Here is a 15916-nt window from a genome sequence, read left to right on the forward strand (position 1 = left end):
CACGAACATCGCTTCCCTCAAGACGAACTAATTTGGATCGAGAGCAAAGAAAAATGCAAATCGCTGAATATTCTCTAAACATTTGATGTCCAATAAACGTACTTTGCCAAATGTACAATCTTGCCGTTTGCTTTTAAACCACGGTTTCACATTCCGAATTGTGGCGCTGTATTGTGAGATGCTCTAAGACCCTGTGTACAGCAAAGGACCATCGCGTTCCTCAATACGAACTTTTTGGAACATGAGCAAATAAAAATGCAAATCGCTGAATATTCTCTAAACATTTGATGTCAAATAAATGTACTTTACCACATTTACAATCTTGCGGTTTGATTTCAAAGTACAGTTTCATATTCCGAATTGTGGTGCGCTGTATTGTGAGCTGATCTGTGTTGATTTCCGGGGTCTGTGTGGAGTCGCGTAGAAGACGCCTGGGCGCGTTTGCCTACGCAGCTTAGTCACGTCACGGATAGAGGCGGGGAATATGAATGTTTTGATAAAGTCTGTTTCAGGGGCGGGGGATTTGATTTAGTGCCGCAAAGGCAGGTGAGCCAGGTCGATGCGGCGGAATGATAGGATTATCACAAAATGGAGGCTGATTTCGAGTGCGATAATGGGCGAAAAGTCGGGTAAGGTCCATAGGAAAGTTTCCTACGATCTACCGATTTATGCTTACAAACACATGGCCGACCCGTAGGGACAATAAAAAAAAAGTCCCAGAACTATCCTTTAACAGAGGGTGCAACTATTGGAGGGATCCAGTTGAAGGCCTGGCTCCTCATTGCTTCTTTCCCATGCCCATCTTTAATATTACCAACAGCTCTGATTTTCCTTTAGTGTGGGAGGGAGCGGAGAGCCCAACCCTCCCCGATAGCTTTGATCTCCCCGCACAGCCACCTGCACTGGAACTGTGGCTTCACCTACATGAGCTGTAGACAACATGCAGCAGCAATGTTCAGGCCCAACCGAGGGGGATGCGAGAGGGTACCCATATGAAGACGCCACACAGGAAACTCACCTACGGCACACTAAAGAAATAAAAAAGGGGACCACCCAATGAGGAACATGCATCCCTGCTTAACCGGATTCTGGCAGTGTACCCCTTCGGGCATAACTGTACAGTACTCCATGCCACTGAATCCTTCACTCTTCTCTAGCCATGTGGAGTCTGAGGTGGGAAGCTGAGGTGTCAGGGTTCAGGTGCTTAGGGGAGGAGGACAGAAACAACATGCATCTCAAGCAGCACTCCATGCTGCACACCAGCTAGCGTCTGAGAGGATGTTCCCAGCATGCTCGAGCGGAAGCCATAATAGGGGCATGAGCATAAAGATAAAGACATGCTGCATCCCAGTCCCACCACTCTGTCACCACTGGTGCCCCGAGAAAATGCACAGATTGCATGGAACACTGTGCCACACACAAACATTAACAGAGTTGGAAAACTGTTTAAGAGCCACAGCAGCAGCACTTGTGGGACAGACCCACAGTTTGTCTGTCGAAACTTTACAGAAATAGACTGATGCCACTTGGGTGAGAGAAATTGCAGTGCAAGACATCCCTGTATAGTTTGTAATACATGCTGTTAAAGAATTGCCAACATGCCAGAGATGTAGCATCCATTTCACAATTGCCTTATTTTGCAGCAAAAGCAAAGACAATACAAAGGTAGACTGCAAGACAAATATCAAAGTAAAGCTAATCTAACCTTGTATTTCTTCTTATTTTCTTTTTGCTTGTGCATCTTTGACAATCTTAGCCCCTACGAGGATAATATGATGGTCTTTCTGTGTAGCAGGCAAGAGAGTACCATAAAACCAAGAGGCCAACATGCATGGTCGATTGCTCTACAAGAAATTTAAGATTTCCCATCAGGTTAGCATCTCGAAGGCCAGCCAGACTGCAGTTCAATATTTCCCATGTCAGCCAAAGTCATGCCATGCGGGTGATATTTCCCAAGCCCGACTGGCCTCGAAACAGCTGCTCAGGAAGACTGATTTCACAAATGACAGGATAAAAATACCTCAATGTTGCTCTGGAAATGAATGAGTGGATGGTTACAGTTGTTTACATCTAAACAAACGCGCCTACACAAGGGAAGTAAGTGCCAAAAATAAGACACCTGTAACTCGTGGAGACACTTTGAATCGCCGCATTTTCTGCTCCCACTGGTCTTCCATATCTTGAGCCATCACTATGTCCTGCTCGCCATCCTCGTCTTCATCTGAATCATAATCATCAGCCATCTTTCTTCTGAGTCGCTCTTCATCCTGCATAAGACGGATTTCATGGTCCGAGTAAAGACTATTCTCAACCTCCATCTACAGGAAATGGCAAGAAGAGCCAAGCATTTAACATTCTGTTTTACCCTCATGTTTCATATCGTACAACATTGTTCTGTAGTTGAACTATGCATAATGTACATTTGAAAGCTTTTTTATACAAATATTCAACTGGTAAAATATGGACCAGCTACAGGTTTCCAGCAAGGCTTTTACATTTTGGGTTTGCCAGCTGAGTATACGTGGTAAAGATGGCACTCCAGAACGAACACTCCCACAGTTGTCTTTCTTGATTTAAACAAAGGTCACTTATCTTTTTTTAAAAAAAGAAACGCATAACAAATAAAATTTTAAAAAATTGCCATTTCATTGAACGTTACTTGACTGCTAAGAGACCAGTGATTGATCTCCTGTGAAATCTGTTGATGAAAAAAAATCTCCCCAAATAAATAAACAATGAAGCCTTGTTATGGAGTTCTTATAAAGCAAAACGTTAATGATGCTTTGAAATTATGCTTTGAAAACCCCTTTGACGCCAATGAGGTACATTAACTGCAGTGAGCAAACCCTACAATCCTTGGCCACCAAGCTGGAAGAAACTACTGACAAACATATTGGGTTCAAGCGCATGTTAAATTACTTTCAATATTATGTGACTGATAATTATTTAATAATGAATCCAATAAAATCTAAAATTATTAGATTCTCAAACACCAGGCACAAGGAAGGTATTACATGGAAGATTGATGCATATAAACGAGAGATTTAACGTAATTTATCTGGCATATTACACCTTGTGAAAATCAGGTTATGAGGTGCATTATGGAAAACTTGTTGCTAAAACAACCTTCTCTGCACAAATGGGCAAAATGTATTCCAAACATGTCCGTTTCATTATCATCTGCCATTAAAGTTCTAAGTTGTACCAGCACTAATTTATGCTTTGAAATGGACCATCTTAGCAAATTAATTACCATTATAAACGATATAGGGCTATTATGGAGAAAGGTGCTCCTTTTACCAGACGGTCTTCCCATTAACATTATACATTTTGAATTGGGTTTAGTGTCCTTGCAAGCGTGAGTTAATCGAAAACTGTTCATACTATACTCAGTTGTCAGATCCCCCCAACAGACTATTTATAGACTTGCAAGGGTTATTAGATTTGGACACAGTATTAAGCAGTACATTAATCAGAACAGATTTTCTTAAACTATTAAGAACCACTAAAGAAACCAAATTGTGATAAACGAAAAAATGCATTACGGCATAATTTGTGTGAAACTATAAATATAGAATACGTTTTGTAAAATAACTGACAAAAAGAGGTTTAGGGACCTACATTTTTAGTCCTGAATGCAAAATTGCAAATCCTGTATGAGATTTAGATTTAATCTTCTGCCTATCCGATGGATATCAGGAATAAGAAATCAATTAGAGCCTATTGCTCAAATCGGTAGATTTTGTAAGGTGAAAAGGGAGACAGCTTTTGAAACGTTTGTTAATCCATTGTACAGTTTCACAGGAGCTCAGACTATTGCTTTTAATGGATTTGCTCACAGAAATATATTATCTGATGTCTTTTGGTTACGGCATTTAAAGGGGTTTCACTGATAGAGAATCAGAATCCTTGAAACAAATCATTTAGAATCAATTGTAAAGTTATGTTGTAATCTCTGGAGTACATTAATGTATAGGTTATGTTTTAATGGTGCTAGAGCTCCTACTTTTGTATGAATTGAAATATCCAATTTAAATCCAATTTATGTAATGTGTTTTATTTTTATTTTTGAATGGTTCTGTGTAAGGTTTAATTTAAACCAATTTACTGTGATTAAAAGTACAGTAAATATCAAATGGACACTTTAAACAAAACATTTCCTCTCTTGGAATGCAGCACATGTTTTGGGCAATCTGAAGCACTGCAGCAGATGCTTCATGGGCCTCACAAGCCACAGAATAAAGTGCAATTAATCCAAATAGGGCGGCCAGAATTCTAGAAGAACCCTGACCCCATGTCATCGGTACCTACAACAGCTGAGCGATCAAAGACTGCAAATGAGAAAACGTACCACTCACAAAACCGACCCGAATAAGGGATGCAATTAGTTATCAGAACCCCTATAATGATAAAACTGCCATTAAGGAACTTAAGAGTTAATTCAGTCAAGAGACTTAAACTCACCTACAAAGACTGCCTCAAGATTACTACCAGCACAAAGGCCGATCCCACGAACAACATTCCACAAGATTAAAAAGATTCCTAAACGTTTGCAGGGGTGCATAAAGACCAGTATGAATCTTTATCATCAAATACCATTAACCTAGCACTAAATAAACTTCATACACTTAGAGCAATTTTTAGATAATTTTCAGAGTCAAATATATTCTTCAACTCTAATACAGACTTTTTTGTAATGCATATTTCTTTGAACATCGTTATACACTGCAATGGCTGTTTTCTGCAAGTTGAGACTGCATCCCTGATGACATGATCAGCACAGAAACTGGTCAGAGGAGAACATCATTAGCTGAGAAGTGAATTGTGCAGGGAACCAAAGTGTGCCCCTTCCATCCTATAGTGCCCATTTAAAGAAACATGTCAGTAAGCCAGCGGCCACACTGGATTCAGTGACCGAGTCCCACCAGATGCATTAGGATATGTGGATTAACCAGGGAATGATTTAGGGTACTACCTCGGCCAGTCCTCTGACTGGCAAGGACAGTGACCCAAAGACCATTTGTCCAGCCACACCCACTGAACCGCGCCTTGAAAATGACATCCCTAGGGTCAAAATATGTTTTGGCTACACGAATACACACGTGTATACAGCTGTAGGATGATTCTTATTAGGATCTCGATTTTGTTTCAGAAAGGTTTCCATGAATCACACTGAAGAAGTCTCCTTTGAGCCCATGCGGTTTCAAAGTTACAGTATAGCGACTGGTATATTCCAGATTGGTTTGTCTTTTTTAGCCCACTTGGTATATTAAGTGATTAAAAAGAAGGAATGCCGTACTTGCTGACTCGAAAGACTAATTATGTCTAGATATTTCATACAAATCTTGTGCATTAGTAATAGATAGTGCCATTAGTAATTTTGGGACAAGCCGATAAGGATTTTGTTCTAGCAGAAATTAATTGCTAATACAAAGATACAACTGCTACAATGCCATTAAAGTTACAACAAACATGTTTTTTTCTGTCGGGTTCCATAACAAATCGTACCTCAGTATGAAGACCCAACTTTTAACATTTTACATATGCAACTTAGTTGCATGTGGACAAGATGACTAAAGAGCAAGTCTTCTACCATAATTTGTTGGGGTAAATCCAAAATAACCCTCAAACCTACTGCTAGGCCGTGGCCTACTAGAGGTGCACAAAGTCTCACTTGTACATAGAAGTGCTTTATTATACACAGATGCATAGGACTATTGTGAAAACAGTCAGAAAAACGGAGATGAGACAATTAGCTTAGACAGATGCTCTGGAAAATTAGGTTAGGATTCAGAAGAACCCTTTTTCTATAACCAGCCACCGGACACAAGATTATTATTACACTATTCCTGGCAGAACATTGTGGGGTTTGAAACGTGTCTATGTCCCGATTAAGGTGCTCCGGATTGAGAGTACACCCCACTAGAGGCGGTCAAAACACACCTGTGTCAACAGTTTGTTGAGTGTGTTACACATTAAACTAGGTTTGGCCTAAGATCAGATTTTCTTTTGCATACAATAGAAGAGTGCTATAGATGGCTACATCCTGCAGGCTACCAAACAACTTATATGAGCATGAAATAAGGGAAGCTGCTTTTATCCTTTGGGAATAAATGATAGAGTAAATCTAGACCAGCCCAATAGTAGAAATAAATTGCTTATTGAAACGTGTCACGTACTAACCCCAGCATTAAATGGTGAGTTGTGTTCTAAAGTGAGTAAAAGAGAATATCATGGCTTAAGTGATCTTTTTAGTGTGACAAAATTGTGGTATGGTATATTGTTTTGATATTTGCGAAATGCGTTTGTAATGTTTGTACATTTTTCAAAAAGGTGCGGTGTAGAATCTGAATGTGGAAAAGTGGAGAAAAGGAATTTTGCCAGGATAGGTAAAAGTAAATAAGAGAACCTTCCAAAGGTGTTTAGAATGTTTAAATGTTTTTATTTATTTAGCATATGGTTATAAAACAAGACCTTTTGCCAATTTAATACAGTAAATACGTCATATAAAGTCATATTATATGAAGTCAGAATGAAAACCCATCAGCATAGGAAACAATTACAATCCAATTGATAGAGTTTTCATAAATACTCAAAAGATCTAATCATTCAATAATGAAATTTGGTATATGGCTACTTTCCACATATAGTAGGCTGTGGCCGTCATAACTGTACTCTCTGCGCTGAATAATGTATTCCAAAATTGATCCCCCGTATAGAACAAATATTATGTACCTAACAGCTATAGTTCACAATGTAGTAATCCGAGAGGTTGGGAGTATGTTGAATCACAGGCAAATAATAAACCTGTGTATATTCATTGACCGTAATTAAATTAGTCGGGAGATGGTTCGTCGAAAGCCTTGTTTGCTGTATACACGATGCATAGTCTCATTAATGAGATGCGAAATATTTGTTATAAAATCAATTTTTTAAAAACAAATATACTAATGGCATTGGGTGAATCCATAGTTCATGCACATCAATGTCCATATTATGTAGAAGCTATATTGCTGTCTCCCTAAACAGGACAAGACATTTATTAGGAGGTACCCCCTTTATAGAGTCTAGCCAAATAGCTGAATACATTCTCTACCTCAATAGGGGAGTAATAGATTGCTAGAAATAGATGACTGAAACCCAACTTCACAGTATAGGGCCTCCACTGGAACCAAGGAAGGAACTTGCTTCTAATCTATCCATCCATTTCACCAACGGGTCTGGGTGGATTGCAGACCCATATAGAATCATGGGGAGTATACTTTTACAATAGATTGCAACCGAACCCTCCACGTTTATAAAACGTGCAAATCTCCCGAGTACCAGCCATTTCTTCATGGTTTTAAGTTTGGATGTTATTGACAAACATATGCAGATGACAAACACATGCAGCGTCGGGCTGTTGCAAATATGAACTCCCAAATATAAATATTTGTCGACTACTTCCAAAAGTGTGCCTTTATTGCACCAATTGAAACAAGGTCTCATTTTTTTCTTACTAAAGAGAAGTATCTTGGTGTTAACACTTAGAGAGATGATTTATATCTGCATACTCAGCCAGCACATCTAGAGATCGCTGCAGACCAATGGGAGTTCCATCTAGTATTATCGTATCGTCGGCATAGCCTATCCAGGATATTGGGACTTTGCTAATATGGGATGGAAAATGATGTGCCGATTCAATAGAGATGCCCATATCTGCCACATATAAATTATATAGAAATGGGGCCAAGCCACAGCCCTGTATTGTTTGGAATATACTCAGTGACCTCTCCATTCTGATTAACATGGAGCGACATAGTAGTGTCGGTATACAAGGCAATGAGGAAGTACAAAAGTGTGCGATAAATACCCAATTAGCCAGCTTAGTCCATAGTAGAGTACGGGACACTGTTGAATGCTTTGGAGAAATCTACAAATCACACAAAAAGGTTTCTTTAAGTATCATCCTGACAATGGTTAATAGTAAGGTTATGCAGTGTGCCATGCATTTTCTGCGAAACCCCGTTTGAAACAGGGAAAACAGATTTTTGTTACAGGCCAGCTAAATCGTGTTTTTAAAATAATAGCAAAAAAAATGTGAGCTTATATCGATCATGGTCAACAACCAATAATCTTGCATACTGGTACGATCACCCTTTTTGAATACAGGATTGATAGTCGATTTTCGCCAAATAGATGGAATTTGGCCAGATTTAAAAATGTGCGGTTATAGGTTCGCCAATACCATAGGCCATAATTCCAGGTTGGCTTTAAATATTATATTTGCCATCATGTCAGGGCCGGGAGCTCTAGAGCCATTTAAGGCTTTGGTGACAATTACAATATCATCACACTGAAATCCCTTACAAAACTTGGTGTTACAAATATAGGGCATTGAGATGTAGTTGTCCTCATGTTTGTTATAGAATGTTAGGATGGCGTCAGTCCAACATGCGACATGAATAGAATTTTTCTTCATGCCACTAGTGCAGTTGGTAAAAGATCTGATCAGAGCCCAGAACTTCCTATCATCATTACTGCAAAGTATTTGGAAGAGAATCAGCGTTACTCCAAGAAAATATGTGATTGCGTCACCAATTCTTATACCTAGTAGATGAGTGGGCCAGCAAGCTCTGTGCTGCTATACCACTCTTAATGTCATTGTAACGCTTCCGATATATTTAGTTTGTGTGGTGTACAACATCAAAGTTATTAGAATGTATATAGTAGGTGTAACAATCACCTTCTGGATCAAGTGCAGTTTATTTAGGAAATGCATAACATTAGATAGATCCCACCCATCGGAAAGCCACTTCATTAAGTGTGCGATCATTTCCTTTTAGAAAGTTACTGATAGCCACTATATTATTACTATTCAGTACAATTCGATTGCCCTGAGAATTTACCGAAACCAAGGCCTGGATACGTTGTGGGCACCTAATAAGTGATATTCTGTAAGTCCAGCTAGGGTTGCATGATCACTAACAGTGTTAAAACGTGGTTATGAGAGCCCTGCAATATTCAGCATTTAGTCTATCCACAAAAACATAATCCACACTAATGTAGCTGGAGCCATTAGATCAGGTACCTTTAGTACTCCCATTATTAGTTTTTATTGTATTGTATACAATCCTGGGTTACAACCAAATTCGACCACATAGCCTCGATGTATGATAAGGCGTTCAGGTCTCCCCACAAAACTAACCCATCATGGACTCGGGATAACTCCTGCAGCAAACTAGGCGCGTTCAAGTCTACAGCAATAATAATAATCCCTTCCCGGGGACAAACTTCTTGGCATGTCAACAAGGTTTTTTCAATATTATCTACAATACTCTGTCTCCACCCATCCAGGGGAATCATATAGATTAATAAGAATGTGGCACCTAGTAGCAGCCATAACATAAGAAGTCAGCCTTACCAAGGGGTATTCTTTAAGTGTAGGTGTAACCAAGGCACCAATTGCTAGGCCCCCACACCGTCTACCTTTTTCCCCACGTTTAACCACCATATATAGTATATTATATCCATCTACAAAGAATGCCTCACTAGTTCATGTCTCTTGTAATAAAAATGTGTCACTGGTTCGAATATGTGCAATACCAATCAGGTGTTCAAGAAAGGAACGAAAACCGCATGTGTTCCAATTTAGCCCATTCATTATACCATCATGCTGCTACAGTCAAATAGAGCACTTAGCACCAAAATCTTTCTTTGTGACTCGCTACGTAGTTATTGGCATGCTGAGAACACGTGCAGTGCGACACTGTATTTAGCAACCTTTTATCAAATGAAACAAGCCGATACATGTTCATAATAGGAGCATGCAGGGGGAATTGATATTTTGCAGATAGTATGTTTTAATCCCATAGCATTCAAATTGTTTGAATACGTCCATAGTAAAGAAGCTGCCACTGATGAGCGGAATTCAAGGAGGACCCAATTGAGCAAGCTATCCCATTTGGGCCGTTCAATTTGCACACGATCATAATTAGTGCCTGTACCTTTAAAGGCTGGTTAAAAAAGAATGCAACCCATGAATGCTGTGTGTTGAATTGGCAACCAAATCTCATAGTGGTCCCTTCCTTTTCTATCTGTAAGAACTTATCTCAATCCCACTCTATTAACTCCTACCCTAGTCCTAAATTGGTCCGCAACTATTTGCTGATGAAGTTCAACAATAGTGAAGCATTGGATACCAAAGGTGGGCAGTTAGCTTAGTCTCAATCAACGCGTATGTGCCGCATATGTGGTAATGAAATAGTGGAAATGGTGATTCAATGTGAGTGCCTAACGGAACGGCGAAATAAGTATCTAAAATCATTAGATAAAATAGATACTAATAATCTTTACAGAATATGGCAACTCATTATGAATGGCAATGATTGTAACTTAATTTTCTTCATGGTAGATTTTATCTGCATATAGTTGAGATTTTAAAAATGGTCTATTAGAAATGTAGTTGTTAGTCTGATTACTTCTGATTTCCTGCCATAATTTTATGTTAGCATTATGTTATGAGTGACTACATTCATGAATGATATGGCCTAATCCACACCACACTATGTAATATGGTTTTAGTTTACCAAGGTATTGTAATGTAATTTGGATCAATGTTGTCTATGTGTGTTTTTAAATGTTGTATATACAAGCCTATTTGGCTATTAAGTATGTTAATAAAAACCAAAACCATAATTAATAATAGTGGCCAAACATGAAATTGATTTCAATATTGCAAGAAGGTTAGTACGATTCAGTAAAGGACTCTTTCCGGATGGATTTCCTCCAGTTTAACCATACGCCCCATAGCAGCAAATAAATTAGCATCAGCTTGTGGATAGGGGACCTGCAAACGAACAGAGTCGGGCAGATCTTGTATGAGAGGAGAGATCTGGGTTGGCTTATTCTGACCAATATCCCTTGTGTTTAATTTATCATTTGCAGGCCCTTTTCTTGGCACAGTCAAAGGTGTGTTAATGGAGGTAGCAGCCTTACAGGACGTAGGGCACACTGGTTTGTTCATAGGACCGCGCTGATAAACTTGTTGACTAGTACCATCTCCCTGGGCTTTAGTTATCACGCAAGCACCACCTGAGGGAGATGACCGTATAACAGAATCAAGTTGTTCAACTGGGCAGTATAGGGATGAGTTCAGAAAGGCTACTATTTTGTTCAATGGCCACAAATGGCCAACGTAGATATATTGCTCGACTAATCGAGATACGTGTATCTCTCTCGATTAGTCGAGCAATATATCTACGCTGGCCATTTGTGGCAATTGACATTGTTTCACTTATTCACAAAATACCCTGACTAATGGGAACCGATTAATTAATACTTAATAGGATACCGCTATTGATTGTCAGATTGGGTCTTAGCTTTGCACCCCTTCTGCCCTGTCCTAACCAGGATCAGGTGTTTATAGCAGCCCAATTTTGCAACAGGAGGGCAAAAGTGTTCCTTCCATTAGTCAGAATTACACCTACGGGCAGTTTAGCAGAGATTGGGTAAAGAGTTGCACAATCTGCATTTCCCTTGGAGGTGGCAAGGGGTAGAAGGCATACAAGGCACATGGATTCTTGGTGCCATGGGCCAGGCTGCATCTCTGACCACTAGTTTTGCACTGTAAGGAACGTATGGTGACAACTGTAGAGACAGATCACAGTTCAAGGGAGTTTAACTGTACGAATGGGTAAGAAAACAAATGCCTAATCTAAACCTAAAGCTAAGATGGGAGCAAGCTACAACCATCAAATAATAAGGCAGTCCTAGTGGTGTGTCAAATAAAAAGGGACACTTACATTTTTCTTTCTTCAAAGACAAAAAAAAAATGCTAATCCTTACCACTAAGTTACAAAGAGTGTGGGATAATGTTCACAAGAAAAGAAAGAAGTGTTCACAAAATGATAAGTCACAATGGTATGGCTGGGTCTCCCTTCCCCAGGTTTTAAGCACGGGACAAGGCAGGACTTCAGAGCACAGCACACTCTTGGACCTCTCCAGCACGAGGTTCACTATTCCAGTCAACGATAACAGGCCAAGTCTCTTGTCTATAAATTATCTTGCCTTTAGAAGGCCTGCTGGGGCGAAACAACAAGCAAAAGTTCCTTTGGCGATCTTGCACCATGGGCAATTGCTCTTCGCCCCTTGGATCTCCTTCCTTCAGGCTCAGATCCGCCTTGCAACTTTGGCCTCCCTCCATCGGGTTCACTACGGCCTTTCACTCTTAGCAGAATCTTCTCAGGTGTATCAGACTTACACCCCGATTCGCAGACATCCCTCAACCAGGTTCACATTTGCCAATTTCATAGTACACTTTCTTTTCTCACATTCAGGATTTACTTTTAGCTTTTCCCTTGGCTTCCCTCCGTCGGGTTCACTTGGACAGTTCATACATTTTTAAACAGTTCACGGTTTACTTCATATTTTTCAGAAAGCGTGGTTTCGATTTCCCTAGCTTTCTCTTGGCATCCCTACGTCAGGTTCACACTTGCCTTAGGTTTGTGTTCTGTATTTTCTCAGGAAGCAAGGGGGGTCCCATTCCCCTCTTCAATGGGTCAGAGACTTTCGGTTGTACAAAGGATGTTTAATGGAACCTTTGTAGGACAACCCTGACCCTCACACCACCCTCTCCATGGGCATTCTGGGACTTGTAATTTCACCACAAAACCCAGGGGGAAGCCAGAGTCCTTTGAGTGAGCACTCCTGCGGCGCATGACTACAGCTGGCCCTTCTCTCGGTTTCTCAAAAGTTAAAAAAATATGTTCTTTGTTCAAATATAATGTTGCCACTTGCAACCTTGGGCTCAACACAGTACGGTTTGCTATCAGCTTTCTCCCACTCACCGGATTTGTTGAACCTACTGGTCTGTTTCACCTCTGGAGTCAAGGACGAAACCACAGTAGCCAGCGTGCCTCCCCGCCTGTGTTATCCGTGCGGGAAGCCCCCGTGGACCGTTGTCACACAACACACACCAGCTGTACTCCCCAGTCTTTTAATTCCTTTATCAGAGGCTTCACGGTTCTGAGTTGAAAGGGGCAATGGTAACTCCCTCCTTGTCGTCCTTTCAGATCTCAGCGATTTTCTCCTCTTCATGAACTGCCGGTCTAGAATAGCTCTCCCCTCATGCGCTCGGCCTTGCTCGTTGTGTGATCTCGTGCTCTGCCTTTTATCCCTGTGGGGTAGATAAAGGATCGTTAGGTGTGTGTGTGGTTCTGGTAAATTGCTTGACCCTTGTGTTGGGACATGCCAGGTAAACAGCTCTGGTGTTGGTCCGTTGTCTTTCTCTGCGTAATAAAGTGTTTGTGTTGGATAGGGGTGTGGGTAGAGTTTTCCGGTGTCCTACGGGGTAGGATGAGGTAAAGGCATCGTATGGAATCATAGCCCTCGTAAGGGGGTTGGTAAACTCAAAAGGGTGAGTTTGGCAGGGTTTGTGAAACAAATGGGAATGACCAGGATTATTATTGTGAAATTAATAGGGAGGATTGTGGGAACAGTAGTGTTTTGGCAAAGCAGACAGGGAGTACGGAAAAGGAGAGGGACGGGAAAAATAACAACTATGAGTGTTTGGGTAGGAAACAGGGATTCTGGTAGATGTGGTTTTCAAGTGCAACCGGGTTCAGGCTCCTAGGGGATTTACCAGATATGGAGGGTGGTTGGATATGGATAAGGGAGAGTCTTTGGGTGGAAGAGAGGTAGATGTGGAACCACCTAAAAAAGCCTCAGGGACTTCGCCCTCCTGGCCTTCGTTCTTGGTATAGTACCGCGTCTCACCTGGGGTATAGCCCCGACCCACCCCCGAGCATAACCCAGGGCTGCCATAGCCCAGGTGATCATCTCTTCGCTTGTCCGCCACCAAGGTTGGGATCTAAAAGTGCCAGCCCTTCCCTGGCTACCTGACTAAGGGATTCTTGAGGTCTATTTAGGAGAATACCATCAGGTTTCTTACAGCACACACAGACATTGATAGGCAGAGTGACAGAAGTTTCTAAACTGATTTCAATAAGCCAGAGACCGAGGTCAAAACTGGGGTGGTTTTGCTGAATTTGGAGAACCTGAAGAAGGGTCTGGGGTGGGATATTCCCACAGAGCATGCTTGCTACAAACACCAGCAACCTGTGTTGGGTGGGGTCCCCTTAGAGGCAACCCATTCCTTGAATTGGAGAGAACCAACAGCAAAAGGCAGGGCCATAAGTGGAAGTTCAGGCAGTCTTGGTGACAGACAATTCCACAGCCATGGCCTACAGAAATCACGATGAGGGGCAGGGATGAGAATGAGCAGAGGGTCATCTAAAGAGGGAGCTTGTTAGGAAGGATTTCCATGTATGGGCTATTTTCCCTCAAGTTGTTTACCCCCAACTTTTTCTGTTGACTGGCCATCCTAGCCTGCCTTTTGCCATTGGAGCCCAGCCTTCTGCTGTACTCCGCTTAGCTTTTGCTCATTTTGTTATGGGGAAACTGACATGCCCTTAAGACAGTCAGTACTGGGAGACTTAGTCTTTCACTTTGTTGCTATTCTGGCCATCTTGTCCCTTTGCCTTCCCCAGGTCGAGCAGACCAGGGAAATTCCTTATTTGGTCATGCAGACACCTGCACAAACCGAAGCTTTCACAAGCTTCTTCAAGCCATGTGTGTGTGCCTCCAGGATATGGGCTGGAACCGTCTAGTTCCAATACACATCCTGGGTGACAGGATGTCTGGTGTGCTCAGATTACTGAGACCACTCTGGTCCGTGATTGGTCCACGTCTGGGATGGCTGTACATGAACAGATCTCCTATTGGGTTCTCTGTTTCGGCGCAAAGGAGATTAGGATAAGAGAAGGCATCTTACACCCATTCCAGGTCGATCTGAGTTAGTAAAGGAGACAAGTATCCTAAATCAACGAAGCAGATCTGTGGAACTGCTGGTGACCCGCTAGTAGGTTTGGCACCCTGAGCCCGCTGTTGTCCCGTCGGACCCACCGTTTCTGATTCAACCTAGAATGCCTGCAAGGGTGCTTCACCCCATTGGAATAGTGGGACTAACTTATCGGCACCACCAACTTAACCTGTAAGCGAGCCTCTTTGCAAGTGATCCTGGACCGCCCAGTGAACTGACCAGCTCGTACTGGACCTTTGCCCTGGAACCGCTGCTGTCTCGAGTTGTTACTTGAGCCTTTGGAGACTATAAGCTGTGGGTATAAGGCACTCTCCCGTCGTGTTTCGTACACCTAGCATTCATAGTTCTGGAATTGGGAGAGTACGCCTGAACTAGAGCAAATGCAGTCACTGTATCGCCCAGCTGTGGTGGTGAACTTCGTGGGTGCCTTGCTGATGTGCCCCCCTGTGCCCCAAGACTGACTGCAGTGGAACTGGCCTGATCCCTTCATCAGGATCGGAGAAATCGCCACTGTCCCGCCACTAAATCATTCCTGGAACGCAGCCCCTGAGAGCCGCAGAGCTGCGCAACAGCCGGATTTGAACCTGCGACTGAAGTTGACTCAACTGCCAAAGTTTGGTTCGGAGCGCGCCAAGGGTCGGTGAGTACTTGCAACCCTTAACGGTGGCACCTGGCGCATCCATCAATTTTTACGCACAAGTGTCCCCTCAGGGTCCCTCTTATTTATCAAGGTAGCCTGTGCTACCGAGATATTCCCAACTCTTGGATCCTGTTCTGCCCGCTTGGGGAGACCCTCCTTGAATAGTGGGAACTTATTCTTCACTGCCTCACCCCCTTCCTGAGTCGCTACAGCCCCCTGAAGAGACCCTGTTTTGATTAAACCGCACGATCACGTGCCCCAGCACAGAAAGTACTTTTCAGCTCAAGGCTCCACTCATCTTAGAGACTGGACTGCCTCGTAGTTAGGGTTTGAATTGTGAAGGACTGCCAAAACGATATTCGCAGTGTGACCCCTTTCTTTACAGGTTGTGGATCAATACTTTGTATTATTCCTTT

General features: G+C 42.0%; 1 protein-coding gene across 1 annotated transcript in view; it reads right to left on the minus strand.

The window, feature by feature from the left end:
- The window catches only part of MRPL46 (mitochondrial ribosomal protein L46), a 97629-nt gene that overhangs the window by 69144 nt on the left and 12569 nt on the right, over positions 1 to 15916 (minus strand). Inside the window, exon 2 of the mRNA XM_069624289.1 lies at positions 2120 to 2318. Coding sequence (XP_069480390.1) covers positions 2120 to 2318 — 199 coding nt within the window. The remainder of the gene's footprint in view (positions 1 to 2119; positions 2319 to 15916) is intronic.

The sequence above is a fragment of the Ambystoma mexicanum genome, chromosome 11 (assembly GCF_040938575.1).
Source record: "Ambystoma mexicanum isolate Mex_15411 chromosome 11, UKY_AmexF1_1, whole genome shotgun sequence".
In the NCBI taxonomy this organism is placed as follows: domain Eukaryota; kingdom Metazoa; phylum Chordata; class Amphibia; order Caudata; family Ambystomatidae; genus Ambystoma; species Ambystoma mexicanum.